The sequence below is a fragment of the Rutilus rutilus genome (assembly GCF_951802725.1).
Source record: "Rutilus rutilus genome assembly, chromosome: 15".
In the NCBI taxonomy this organism is placed as follows: domain Eukaryota; kingdom Metazoa; phylum Chordata; class Actinopteri; order Cypriniformes; family Leuciscidae; genus Rutilus; species Rutilus rutilus.
This window is the reverse complement of record NC_140220.1, coordinates 18,970,757-18,984,715: the sequence shown is the minus strand read 5'-3', so window position 1 is coordinate 18,984,715 and position 13,959 is coordinate 18,970,757. Positions and strand designations below refer to the sequence as shown.

The window sequence follows — 13,959 nt, the reverse complement described above, 5'->3', positions numbered from 1 at the left end:
ATTGCGTGATATAGGGACCCTATTTTAAGGATCTAAGCGCATGGTCTAAAGCGCACAGCGCAAGTGCACTTAGGGCGTGTCTGAATCCACTTTTGCTAGTTTAACGACAGGAAAAATGGTCGGCGCTCCCGGCGCATGGTCTAAAAGGGTTGTCCCTATTTTCTTGATGAGTAATGGGTGTGTTTTGGGCTTTACATGCAATAAACCAATCAGAGTCTCATCTCCCATTCCCTTTAAATGCCAGTTGCGCTCGCGCTATGGCAGATTCACTATTTACATCAAGGAATTTGATAGTGGAAAGACCGAACGCATCTCCAGAGAGGAAACGGAACTGCTCATGCGTGAGGTTAAAGCGTGTTATTAGACCATCTACGGGACAAACTGGATTCCACCATATCTTTATGTACACAATAATAATATTTTACATTGTAATTCTTTTATTTTTAATATTTGGCATGTTTGTGTGCTGCTGCGCATCCCTGTGTGTTTAATAAGCAGAGTGTACGCGCGTTCTGGACCCGCCTATAGGCGCATATAACTTTATTACATTGACTTTAGACCAGGTTTCAGTTAGTCAATAGTGCAGTCTATTTCAGTTGCCTCAAAATAGCAACGCGCCAACAATGCGCCAGAACACACCTCGTTTTCAGACCAGCACGCCCATGGGCACACAGATGGGCGCAAATGCATCTGGTATTTAAACAACGTGGCGCAGGATGTGAAAATGATAACTGCGTCGGGCTGAAACTAGCAAAAAACACTTGAGTCGCGCCTTGTGCCGCATTGCACCGGGTGTATGGTATAAAGTCGCAATTGCAAAAAAAAGACTTTATATCACGCAATTCTGACTTTCTATTTCACAATACTGAGAAATAAAGTCGCAATTGAGAGACAAAAAGTCGCAATTAGCTTTTAAAATGTTTTATTCTGTGACGGAAACAAGCTTCCATAGTTTTTAGCGTTCATCAGCTGGAACAAAAAATGCTCTGAAAGTGATTCCAACGATATTGTATATCTGTGTCGTTATCGTTAGCTGTGGTGTGGACTCTGCTATTCTTTAAAGGGTTAGTTCACCCAAAAATGAAAATTCTGTCAGTAATTACTCACCCTCATGTTGTTCCAAACCCGTAAGACCTTCGTTCATCTTCGGAACACAAATTAAGATATTTTTGATGAAATCTGAGAGCTGGCTCACTCCTCCATAGACTTCTAGGTGACCGAAACTTGCTGGCCCAGAAAATGTATTAAAGAGATCGTTAATATAGTCCAAGTGACTACAGTGGCTCAATCTTAAGTATATCAAGCGACGAGAATACTTTTTGTGCGCAAAAACAAACAAAAATAACGACTTTATTCCACTATTCATTTCCTTCTATCTGGGCCTCGAGTTGGTTCACGTAGTGTTTTTGCGCAGCGCGTCTGTTTTGTACGTCACACGCATCACACACATGACCAGCGTCGGCCAATAGTGAGCCTACGTGGTGACGTGTAACACAGACGCGCTGCGCAAAAACACTACGTGAACCAACTCGAGGCCCAGATAGAAGGAAATTAATAGTGGAATAAAGTCGTTATTTTTGCGCACAAAAAGTATTCTCGTCGCTTGATATACTTAAGATTGAGCCACTGTAGTCACTTGGACTATATTAACGATCTCTTTAATAACTTTTCTGGGCCAGCAAGTTTCGGTCACCTAGAAGTCTATGGAGGAGTGAGCCAGCTCTCAGATTTCATCAAAAATATCTTAATTTGTGTTCCAAAGATGAACGAAGGTCTTACGGGGTTGGAACAACATGAGGGTGAGTAATTACTGACAGAATTTTCATTTTTGGGTGAACTAACCCTTTAATATTTAGAAAGATTTTTAAAACTATATCATTATTGAATGGCATCTTTGGTGTGAACATTGCCATGTTTTTAGAAAGGTTTGGAGATTCTATCCATCGACAGATAAGAGAAAAGCGGCTCTGTGAATTACTTCTTTCTCAGTCACTCTTTCTTTCTGACTGGCAGAACCAACCTTGTTTTAAAAGTACAAGAGAGAGAGAGAAATGAAATGACATGAAAAAAAAAAAAAATCTCAACTGAGTCATAATTACGAGCCCTTTTCTCTAGTTTCCTTTGTTCAGGATTTTTGTGGGCGATGTTAATTGTGTACGTGGGCTTTGATAGCACATTTCTTTGTCTCTTAGATTGAACAGAGGGATGGGAAAAAGAGCATTTGCATTCCCAGAAGTTGTACTACAGCATGCCTCAAGAACAGTGTTAAAGTTTTAGGTAAGCTTAGGTTTTAGTTTTTTGTTTGGTGTACATAAAATGCAGTTGTCTTTGCATTTTTGACAGCGATTTTCAGCAACAAAGTGACTGGAAGTCATTCATTTTCAATAAGAATTGCTAATTTGCAGTGCCATGAATGAGTTAAGTTTGACTTTATGCAAATGAGCAGTGAAGTAAGTGAAGCTCATGTGATCCATCTGGGAGATAATGTAGTCATGTGAAGGCAAGAAAAAGGAGAAGGTTTATTGTAAGTGAAGGACTCAATTGTTTTGTCTCTTCAAATATACAGCAATATAATAAAAAAAGAGTGAAATAATCTGACCAACAACAGCATGTTCTCGCACCCTCCAGTTACATAATTGCTCTTAGTATGAATGCAGAATAAAGAAGCGTATAGACAATTAAATACATGCCAGAAAGAATAGTCCAATCATGAGTTTCTATGCGAAATGCAAGAAAGAAGACCAATCGCAATTCACTATGCAAATACAAAAGTGAGGACATCCTTGATTAGATTTTGAATGGTGAACATTTAATCAATGTAAATCAATGGGAGGTCTTCAAACTTTCATCTTAAAAGTGAATTCTTATTTTTTGTATTTTTATCCTTATTTTTCTGGCCAAGCTGTGATATAACCTAAACGCTATTGGCTATTTTAAAAAAGGGGAGGAGCTGCTCGATATGTCCCGCCCTGTCTTCCCGTTTCAGTGGAAATTACGTCAACACATCAAATAATGCTGCGTGTTTCAAGGCACTTATAACAGTTCAGATGGAAATGACCTCAAGCTGACTTTACAGCAGCTTTACCCATTAATAGAAACAGTACTTCCTTGAAAATAAATTCCAGCACAGCTTTAAAACAACCAAAATGAAATGACCCTTCACACTAGATAATGTTTATAATGAAGAACTACATAGGGAAATGTATCTGTTCAATATAATACCTTACTCGTCTGTTGAGTAATACAAGCACATCTCTGTGTCGCTTTTACAACATTTCAAATCCCTTAGTTCTCAACATGTCTGAAAAACCAAGCCAATGTTGATTCTTGTTTTATTACGAGCTCTGTCGCGTTCTCTTTTACCAGCAGACTCTCCTGTGTTCCGGCGTTTTTTTAAAAACGGGTGATTACCCAGAGGTTGGAGATTAAGCTGCTTTATGTCAAACTTTCTCTCGCGTTGTGACAACAAACCTCTGCCACTCCCACACCATACACGTGTTAAAGTAGCCAGATCAACTTTTTACTATTTACTAATACAGATATGACGAGACGCATGGGTGAGTGACGCATGTATGCAGTTTCCCGCAAAAAACATCCTGTAAGGTCTTAAATCGCTTAAAGGCTTACCATAGGGAATCAGGGTAAGACAAAAACACATTTTAGAAGAAGGATTGATTATGTATTGACTCATTTAAAGTTTTTTAATTTTGAACAAAAAAAGTGGAACTTTAAGTGGAAATCTTTCAAGCGGTTACAGTTTAATTAAACAGAAATATGCGGGCTGCTTTGCAAGCACGGTAATTCCACTTGACCTTTTTTTTTCACAATACAGTACATTTGAAATGTGTTTCGAAATCTAATATGACTTAAGTGAAATGTCCAAGTATGCCTTTTCAGAAATAAGAATACACATACACATAGGAAATGGCAAAAATAAAATGGATGTTGGGGAAATGTCAAAGCAGCCCAAGCTCCTGTTGCCACAGTAACATCTGTGTGGAGGACCATAAAGACGGCCCACCTCTCCAACACATCAACTGTGAATGAGACTCCATCCTTATCAACACAAGCAGCTGGAGGACGGGAGCAAACACGGATCTTTACGAGCGTGAGTGCACTGACGGAAGAGCGTGGGAAGTGTCTCAGATCCCAAGGCTGGACTTCCCCTGCCCTCTGCCTGCTCTGAAATGAACTGACAGATTGCTGAAGTAACCAAAGCAGACTCATTTCCACTCTCAAAACCATTCAGACAGCCTGTCGTTGGGTTTCTCCGGTTTGCTTTTTAGCCTTGTCATTCTCTGAATCAGCTGGTTTGGATCTCATTCACAGTTCTTGGACCTTCTAGACTTTTAGACAAGGCACAAGTTGCAAAGGGAAAGTCTCAGTCCAGAGTCTGGCTCTGGTACAGTAAAAGCAGTAGTGGGAACTATGGGATTGGACACGGATGACCGTCTGCATGGAGCTCATGGAGCTCATTTATTGCTGCGCTCAGCCTGACATCCACCCTGTGTCACGTTTAGGGCACCCCACTCTCCCACTACCTGGACGTCACACACGTGTGCTGACCACACATGTGTCGGTGTGTTGGCATATTCTGGCTGTAGCTGTCAAGACATACAGGTTAGTGAGATATTGTCTTTCTTTCTTTCTTTCTTTCTTTACTATAAACATACTTATACAGAGAGTAATTAGCTACTAGTTAAACATATATGGGAGACTATATATATATTCAGGGACCAGAATATCAGAGACTTAATTCTGCAGACGAAACAGCGTCATTTCAGTTGGAGTAAGCATGATCTGGAAATGGATTGCTAATTTGCCATAATGATCACTATACACTGCCAGTCAAAAAGTTTGGTAGTTTTTTTAATGTTTTTGAAAGAAGTCTCTTCATTCGCACCGAGGCTGCATTTATTTGATCAATAATACAGTAAAAATAGTACCAATGTGAAGGATTATTACAATTTGAATTTCTTTCCTAATTTGATATCATTTCAAATGTGATTCCTGTGATCAAAGCTGAATTTTCAGCTTCATTACTCCACAGTCTTCAGTGTCGCATGATCCTTCAGAAATCATTCTAATATGCCTATTATTATCAATGTTGAAACCAGATTTCGCTGTTTAATATTTTTGTGGAAACAGTGTTGCATTATTAACAGGATTCTTGTATAAATAGAAAATTCAAAAGAACAGCACTTATTTGAAATATAAATCTTTTGTATATAAAACAGTAAATGAGAGTCACTTTTGATCAATTTAATGCATCCTTCCTGAATAAAAGTCTATGATTTTATATAAAAATCAAATTACTTTTGAATGGTAGTGTATCATGGTTTCCAAAAGAAAATGTTTTCAACATTGATAATAATAATAAATGTTTCTTGAGCAGTAAATCATCATATTATAATGATTTCTGAAGGATCATGTGACACTGAAGACTGGAGTAATGTGACTGAAAATTCAGCTTTGCATCACAGGAATAAATTACATTTTGAACATGTTGAAATTGATTTTTTTATTTTTTTTATAATAATAATAATAATATTTCACATTATTACTGTTACATTTTCAATCAAATAAATGCAGCCTTGGTGAGCATAAGAGACTTCTTTCAAAAACTTTTGGCAGGTAGTGTAAAGCTGCTTAGTTTGGAAATGAGTATGCAGGGCTTCATGATGCCTGCAAAGCTAATTTGACCGTGCCTTTAGTGAAAGTATTTTGAGTTGAGCTAGTACGCTACATAGCAATGCTAATCTACAACCTCGTAGAATTGCACTACAAATTACGCAAACCACCTTAGCAACCACAATGACGTTAAAAACTAATCCAAAACCTTAACAAAAGCATTGCGACACAGAAATCTACTCAAAACACTTCGTAACTGCACCACAACATGCTAAAAAATGACTCAGGGTATGTACGTTTACACGATAACGATGCACTAATAACGTTTTTGTGTACAGCTGACATCGTTGTCAAAACGATCCCCGTTCACACGGATCCGTGAAAACGACTAAAAACGATGTATTATTCATGCCAGGCCAGTAGTTGGCGATGTCACTTTGTAAAGAAACACTACAGACTGAACACATATTTTTATACAGTATTGTTTTAAAAAACTTGCACTTTGAAACCTGTTATCAAATGCTTGCGTTTTCAGGCCCTCAAAACGCAGTTGTTGCGTAAATGAATGGCCAGAACACATACAAAGTTTTCCATTTTTAGTTAAAAAACTGTTTAAACGCAACCACACAGCTGTGTGCGACAAACCACTCAGAAGACCATTTCTACAACTAAAAAGCACTGTGAACATGGTAGCAACTGCACAGTGGCGTGATAAAGAGAACACCTTGCATCGGTACAAGATTGTGTTGAAAAACCACTCAAAACACTTTAGCAACCAGCCAACCACATAGCAACACGTTAAAAAAAACACACTCAGAACACCTCAGCAACCATAAACAATGTGCTAGAAACCCACTCAGATCAACACCTTGCATTGTGGTGGCAGTTCTCTCTCAAGCAGCACTCACACTCTCTTCAGAAAATGCAGAAATCAAGTATAAATCTACAAAGAAAAAATGAAATGGTTATCGGAGTCATTCATTTGTAATCACTACAATGATTTTGAGTTTGTCAGATGTCTTAATTATCACCGTCTCAAATACATTTTTCTGAATTTTAGACAACACCACTTGCTGATGAGGAAAACAATGCTGCTTGTGATGTGACGGTAGGTGACAGCGAGAGAGTGGTTTCAGTGATGGTGCAGGGTTGTGCTGGAACAAGCAGCTCTCATTGTTTGCTGATAGATATACAGTCGCTGTCTGTGCCACTGATCTGTGGACCGCGCTATTTTCCAGATCCCTTTTCATTACTGACCCTGTTCACCTTAGATTTCAAGATGTTTGAAAGCTCTAATAAACTGTATTGTGCATTATTTTAACAGACAAACTGTATTTTGCATTATTTTTATGAAAATAAATATTATATATAGAAAAAAATAGATTAAGCAGGGTTTTTTTCTTTTCTTTGTGTATTGGTGTGAACTGTAGGTTCAAAAGGCTGCATTTAAAAAAAAGATTACAAATAATAATAATAATATTGTGAATAATTATTATTTAAAATAACTGTTTTCTATTTTAATGTTTTAACAAGTTATGTATTCCTGTGATCAAAGCTGAATTTTCAGCATCATTCCTCCAGTTTTCAGTGTCACATGATCCTTCAGAAATCATTATAATATGCGGATTTGATGCTCAGGATTTTTACAAAAGATTCTATTTCAGATAAATGCTGTTCTTTAGAACTTTCTATTCATCAAAGAATCCAGATTTTTTTTCAACATTCATGATAATAACAAATGTTACTTGAGCGTCAAATCACCATATTAGAATGATTTCTGAAGGATCATGTGACACTGAAGACTGGAGTAATGATGCTGAAAATGCAGCTTTGATCACAGGAATAAATTACATGTTAATATAATATTTTCAAACAGAAAACAGTTATTTTAACTTGTAATAATAATAATTATTATTATTATTTATTTATTTATTTATTTGTATATTTAATCAAATAAATGCAGCCTTGGTGAAGAGACTTTTTAAAATCCTTAAAAAAATCTTTTTACAAATAAGTGTATAAATATTGTGATGTATTTCCTCATTACAGTATTTGTTTTGGTGGCTTATGCAAGGAATATTTCACAATGTGTCGCCACCTGGATAAAAAATAAAAATGTTATGCATGCTAGATAAACTTCTGATATAAATTTGTTACTGAGAAAGATTATTCTTGCAATTCGATTTAAACCATGTAATCTCTATTCACCAAAGCCATAAAAAAAAGTTTTATAGTCTATATTCTCCATGTTTTTCCATTAACCTTTTCATTTAGTTTCTATACTACTACACGTTTAGTTGAAAGTTGTGTCAAATCATAGTTTATATTACAGATTACATGATGACCAAGTGAGCTGTGTGAGTGAAAAAACATCCCTCTGAGAAAAGTGAATTTCCATTTTATTTTCCCACGCCCTACAAACATCCAGAGGCTAAACATGCAGCTAGTACACATGCTCAGTCCTGGGACTCAAGCCTCTCCTGACCAAAGAGACTATAAACATTTCTAAACTAACCATAGCAAGGCACTTTTATTTCTAAAACACGTTTAAAACAGCCACTGCAGACCAAAGTGCTGTAAAATCAAACACAATTAGACAATAAAATACATACATTGACAAGATAATACACAAATTAATGTAACTGTTGAAACCCCCTGGTGGTAAAAATCAAGCTTTTAATGTTGTTTATATGTCTATGTGGTGTTTTTAATATGCTTTAAGACAAACCATGTGCAAAGTCATAAGTCAACAACACCATTGCTGAATATTTTCCCCTTAAAACTGCAGTAAAAAAAAATAAAAAATAAATGCTGGTGCAAGTTCCAAACCTGTATGAATTTCTTTCTTGAACACAAAAGAAGATATTTTGAAGAATATGGGTAAACAAACAGTTGATGGGACTCCATTGAAAAAAATACTATGGAAGTCAATGGGGACCAGCAACTGTTTGCTCACCAACATTCTTCAAAATATCTTCTTTTGTGTTCAACAGAAGAAAGAAATTCATACAGGTTTTTAAGTAAATTATGACAGAATTTACATTTCTGGGTGAACTATCCCTTTAAGTACAGTAACAAAGTAAATGGTATTACTGTCCACCACTGAATACTATGAGAACATTTTTAAATGCAGGTCAGCATAACATTATAATTGGCTTATAAAGTTAGAATACTATGTCCTGTGTGCATTGTATACGTCTCTCAGATATGAGGAATCAGACAAACTATACACTGACACACACTTGGTAGCATGAACACATTAAATGTGTTGTTTTGAGGGTTAATACAGTCAAGACCATACATTACAATCATATGATTTATATGTGATACTGTAGTGGATTGTAGTCAAGACTCATCTACATGATTTGTATCAGTCCACATACAGCAATATATATATATAATATAGCCATTCCTGCATTAATAATCATTAATCTTGTTCAAAATATGATGTATTATGCACTGCTGCAATTTACATACAAACACTTTCCTCTGCATTATGTCACAATTGTTATCAAATGTTAGCAATAAAACTGATTCATTGTCCAAATAGAATGATCTCGCTCTCTCCTTTTTTTACAGGCAATACATCTCATTGTTATCAGATCTTCAAAAGCCATGGCCAGTCGTGCAGCCCACCAATAACACTAGAGAATCCAGCAGTAAGAACGCCTACTAGTAAATAAAAATGCAGCAATGACCTCCAGTGATAAAACTGCTGTTTGTGTGATCATGGGATTACAAGACATAAAAAAAATAAAAAAAAAATTATTGTAGGTTCTTTGAAGAACTGTCTTTGTCCATTTAGCAGCTTTCTCTTAGCGTGGTTGAGTGACAGAGAATACGTTTTTATATATTTTATTTTTTGTAGCAGTCCTGTAAGAAATTTCCTCCTTTGCTACTTATCAAAAATGACCCAAATCAGCAACCCATTTCTACTGAACTGTGTGATAGTGCTGCCATAGATAATTGCCTGCCACATGTAATAGGAATTGATTTTCTGCAGAAATATCATGCATTATCATTTTCATCACCTCTTCTTGCATATTACCTGAAATGACATTCCCTTTACCCTGTGTTTTCTGACTGACCTTCAAGCGTCCAGCCTACAGTGATTACAGATCACATGCTGAAATATCCAGTCACTCACAATCAGGAACGCATGGGGGTTCTTTCATAGGACACTGGAAAGCTTTGAGACAAATGCTGTGTTGCCAAGGAGATGTTATTTGAAAAGAAAGAGGCAGTTTTACAGTAGTTTTTGCCTGTTTTTTTTTCTTTCAGTAATTCTTTTTTCATTCTCTTTTCTTCAGCAGCTAGAAGAAATCTCTTCAGAACAGCTTGACGCATATATTGCGCACCAGTGAAAGGGTAAGTAAGGGTTTTTGTTTGTTCTGAGATACATGAAACAGAATGTACTCTCACAATGCACTTGTCTTGATCAATTCATGAGATTCAAGGACAACAAAAGATAAGGGTAATTTTCATTCCCTTTCTAATTTCCAAGCTGTCAAATGGTTTGCAGAGATAAGGGGAAAAATCAATTAACTCCAACAAAACAGCCACCCCTGCCCATATAATTGGCTAAATTTCTACCTCACAGCGGTCATGTGCCATTTTTATGTATTCTTGTAACAGCATAACCCATGCCAAAGGGTGTTTCTGCAGCAGTGAAGTCAAAAAACAATTAGCCTTTCAACACACACTCCAGTCACTTCCCCCAAAAACGCTCACTGGCTCACTTAAAACATAAATGTCCCAAATAAGGATAGGGTGGGACAAAAAATTGCAGCTTTCCCTTCCACTCATCAGACCCCGTGCCTCATCTGTCAGACCGTCACGCTTGTTCGCTCAGTTCAATTCTCATTCCGTTTTTATCGCAGCCTAGCGGAGCCGGTGCGGAGGAATTATCTGCTGTCAGCTCCTGCGCCGGGCTGATAGGGAAACGCAGCGCACCGAGGGCCACCGCAAGGTGAGAGGGACGGCCACAGGGGGAAGGGAACCAAAAGTCCGGGACCGATGATGCCGTCCTCCACTATGCAGATGTTTGCCTTCATTCTGGCTTTACTGGGGGTCCTGAGTGCAACGGTGGCCACACTGCTACCCAACTGGAAGGTGAGTGCGGATGTGGGCAACAATATCATGACTGCCATCTCGCAGATGCAGGGACTGTGGATGGACTGCACCTGGTACAGCACCGGAGTCTTCAGCTGCTCGCTTAAGTACTCGGTCCTGGCATTGCCGGCTTATCTTCAGACCGCACGCACCACTATGGTGCTCTCCTGCATGATGGCGACAATGGGACTCTGCTTGGCCGCCCTAGGGCTGAAATGTACTCGATGGGGTGGCAGTTATCGCTCTAAGGGACACACGGCTATTTCCGCAGGGGGTTGTTTCATCGTAGCAGGGGTCCTGTGTCTGGTGCCCGCATCCTGGTTCACCAATGAGGTCATCACTACGTTTATGGACTCCAAAGTGCCCAAGAGCAGCAAGTACGAGCCAGGGGCAGCGGTGTACGTGGCGTTCGTCTCGGCAGGATTTCTTTTAGCTGCAGGCGTGATCTTCTGCTTATCGTGTCCTGGAAGGAGAGGCGGTACATTGGATTCGGGCTCATCCCACCCAGACAAGCCAAAACAGCAGAAGCTGCGCCAGGAGCAGCCGAGCCGTGACCAACAGAAACAGCAGCACTGCGAACAACAGAGTCAGACTGAACCGCCGGAACGAGAGCAGTCGCATCGACTCCAAGAAAAGCTACAAGCGGACGATCGTCAGCAAGAGAAGTCGGTGCCGGACAGATTGATCCTGGAGAAGGACAAGCAGTACCAGTCTCCATCTCGAACCCGAATTCAAGATCCCAAGGCCGTCTATAGTCTGCACGACTACGTGTAAACAACTGTCATCGACTCCAGGAGCATGAGTATTTAGGGCGTTCTTGATTCTCAGACTGCCTTTCTTTGTGAGCGGCGAAAAGAGGAGGGGAAAAGCAGTGGAGCAGCAGGAGGAATAATGACTTTGTTGCCGTTATCAACCCTTCTCATCTGTGCTTTCGCTTACAGCAAGCGAAACACTGGAGGTATTTCCAAAGCCCCCGGAACAGACAAACTAAGGATTGGTACATGGTTTTAACTGCAACGGCAAGTAAAAAGGGGGGCCAAATAGTGACGCATCATAAAAATGCAACATAAGAAAAGTATCATGAAGATACTAATGCAAGGACATTTCTGAAGGTGCATTTGCTTACTAAAGGTTTGAACAAATACAGTTATTGTTGCCCTATCATTTCATTACCATGTCAAAGTAAAACGCAAACTCTTGAGAGTCAATTTTATCAGCCTTTTGGTGGCTGGAACCATGTGTGATAAGCAAGTTTTAATTCAGAAGCTTGTAGATGATTAATTAGGCAGTATGTGCATGCTGTTTGTAGATAATGCTGTTAATAATGCTGCAAACAGATAATCAAGCTTGCACCTGAGGATGTTCACAACATCAGCTGTCCATTAAATGGTGCGTGTCCTTCAGAAAAGGGATTTTGACATGTCCAGTCCATATTTTTCAAAGAATGGGGGGAGGCACAGCAGCAGAGATCAGTTGAGGTAATGATGCTCTTTGCTTTTCCATTAGGTTCGCTACGGATGGGTGCACGCTGCTCATTTATTGCGAGCAGACACACACACACACACACACACACACACACACACATAAGCTTTCCTTCCCTCCCTCGTACTCTTGCTAGAAGGGTAATGGGGGCTTGCACCCAATCATCATGATGCTGTGCGCCAGTGTGTCGTGCCTGCAGGAAGTGCAGTTGGTCCTGTTCTAGGGCAAACAGGACGCAGTAACACACTGTTCACACTTTTGTCGAAAAGTAGAACCAAGGTGTCGGAAATCTCAGCGGTGACTTCAGACTCCCCCGCTGGGCAACAATTACACCTTTGGTCTACGTCTCAATTCGGTCAAACCATCCACAGTATTTTCTGATTGCTATGCTGTTTTCATTTACAGTCAAGCCATTGAAGGCAATGTGCAATATAATGTACAATATTTGACTGAAGCTAATGCTAAGTGTCATTGTCTCTGCTGTTTCTGTCATAACGATGGTCAAGGGCTCCTAAGATCTCCAGAGAGACGCCACTGATTTTCATTTCAATCTCACATATAAGTATAGGCTACATACTGTTCTTTGTGTTTGATTTGCATGTAGAGAATGCTTTAGAAACTGATGCAAAGGCTGAGAGTGACAATGAATTTGAACAGATGTCATTATGTGCCAATCAGAGGTCACGTTAGATTTCCGTATTAATTTTGAGGACATGGTTGTAAAAATTCCATCATAATTATTACCTGTCATTTTAATTTTCATATTTTAATGATAAAAAGCCACTTAATAGGCTCTGTTTTGTCCACATTTTCATTTTTATTCACAAAGTTACAGGACAAATTATGCATTTATTTATTTATGAAGAGAAAGTTGAGCACAGACCTTATAGGTCACTTTTCAGGTTTCATCATGGAATGTTTGTCCAACAAATCACAACAATCTTTGTGCTTTGTTACTTTTGATATGAAACAAAGTCTCAGCTTTCAAATTCTGTCCATTTTAGCACAAAATTCAAACCATACCGTTTTGGCGCTCTTTAATGTGACGCGAGGGATCACTGTAGCTCCTGAGTTCAAGCCTCGTATTTATATTTTAACGTGCGCACAATTTCGGACTCAGTGTGCAAGGGCCTTAAATCTGTCAAAATGACGGACGGCTTTCAGATTTTTCCCTCACTGATAAAAAAACGTACGTCAATGACGGTTAACGCGACCTCTGGTGCCAATGAACCACGTTTTGCTTATAGGCTTGATATCGTCACTGAGGTCCAAAAATCTGAGACCACTGGTGAAATTGACAATGCTGCTATTTTGCATTATTGCTGCTATTTGCATCATATTTTTCGTAACAATTTGAGTGAAAATCTTTTTCTTTTTTTTCTTACATCTTTATTTTCAGATTTGAATGACAAAAAAAAAAAAAAAAAAAAAATCCCAGATATCCATTGTGGTCTCAGACCTTTAGACCGCACTGTAAACAGTAGGTTACGTCACTGCAGTCGAATGTGCCTGAAATCCAGTTACTGTCATGCGACACAGATGAGTTTTTATATATAACTGTTGCATAAATACCTCATTCTTTGCTACATTTGTAATTCCTCTCTAGCTTATTATTTTAATATGTGAATATGAAATATAATTTTTTTTTATTTTTATTTTTTTGCAGGTGTGTATAGAATGGGATTGTGATTCTTGTGATGTTTAATCTAACGCAACATTTATAATTTTAATTTA

General features: G+C 38.6%; 1 protein-coding gene across 1 annotated transcript; it reads left to right on the top strand.

Annotated features, from left to right (window-relative positions):
• Nucleotides 1-10,647: 10,647 nt before the first annotated feature.
• On the top strand, nt 10,648-13,629 carry cldn20 (claudin 20; the record flags this gene model as incomplete). Its single annotated transcript, XM_084433099.1, has 1 exon — nt 10,648-13,629. The coding sequence occupies one exon, from the start codon at nt 10,648-10,650 to the stop codon at nt 11,515-11,517; it is 870 nt and encodes a 289-aa protein (XP_084289225.1). The 3' UTR covers nt 11,518-13,629.
• Nucleotides 13,630-13,959: the final 330 nt, after the last annotated feature.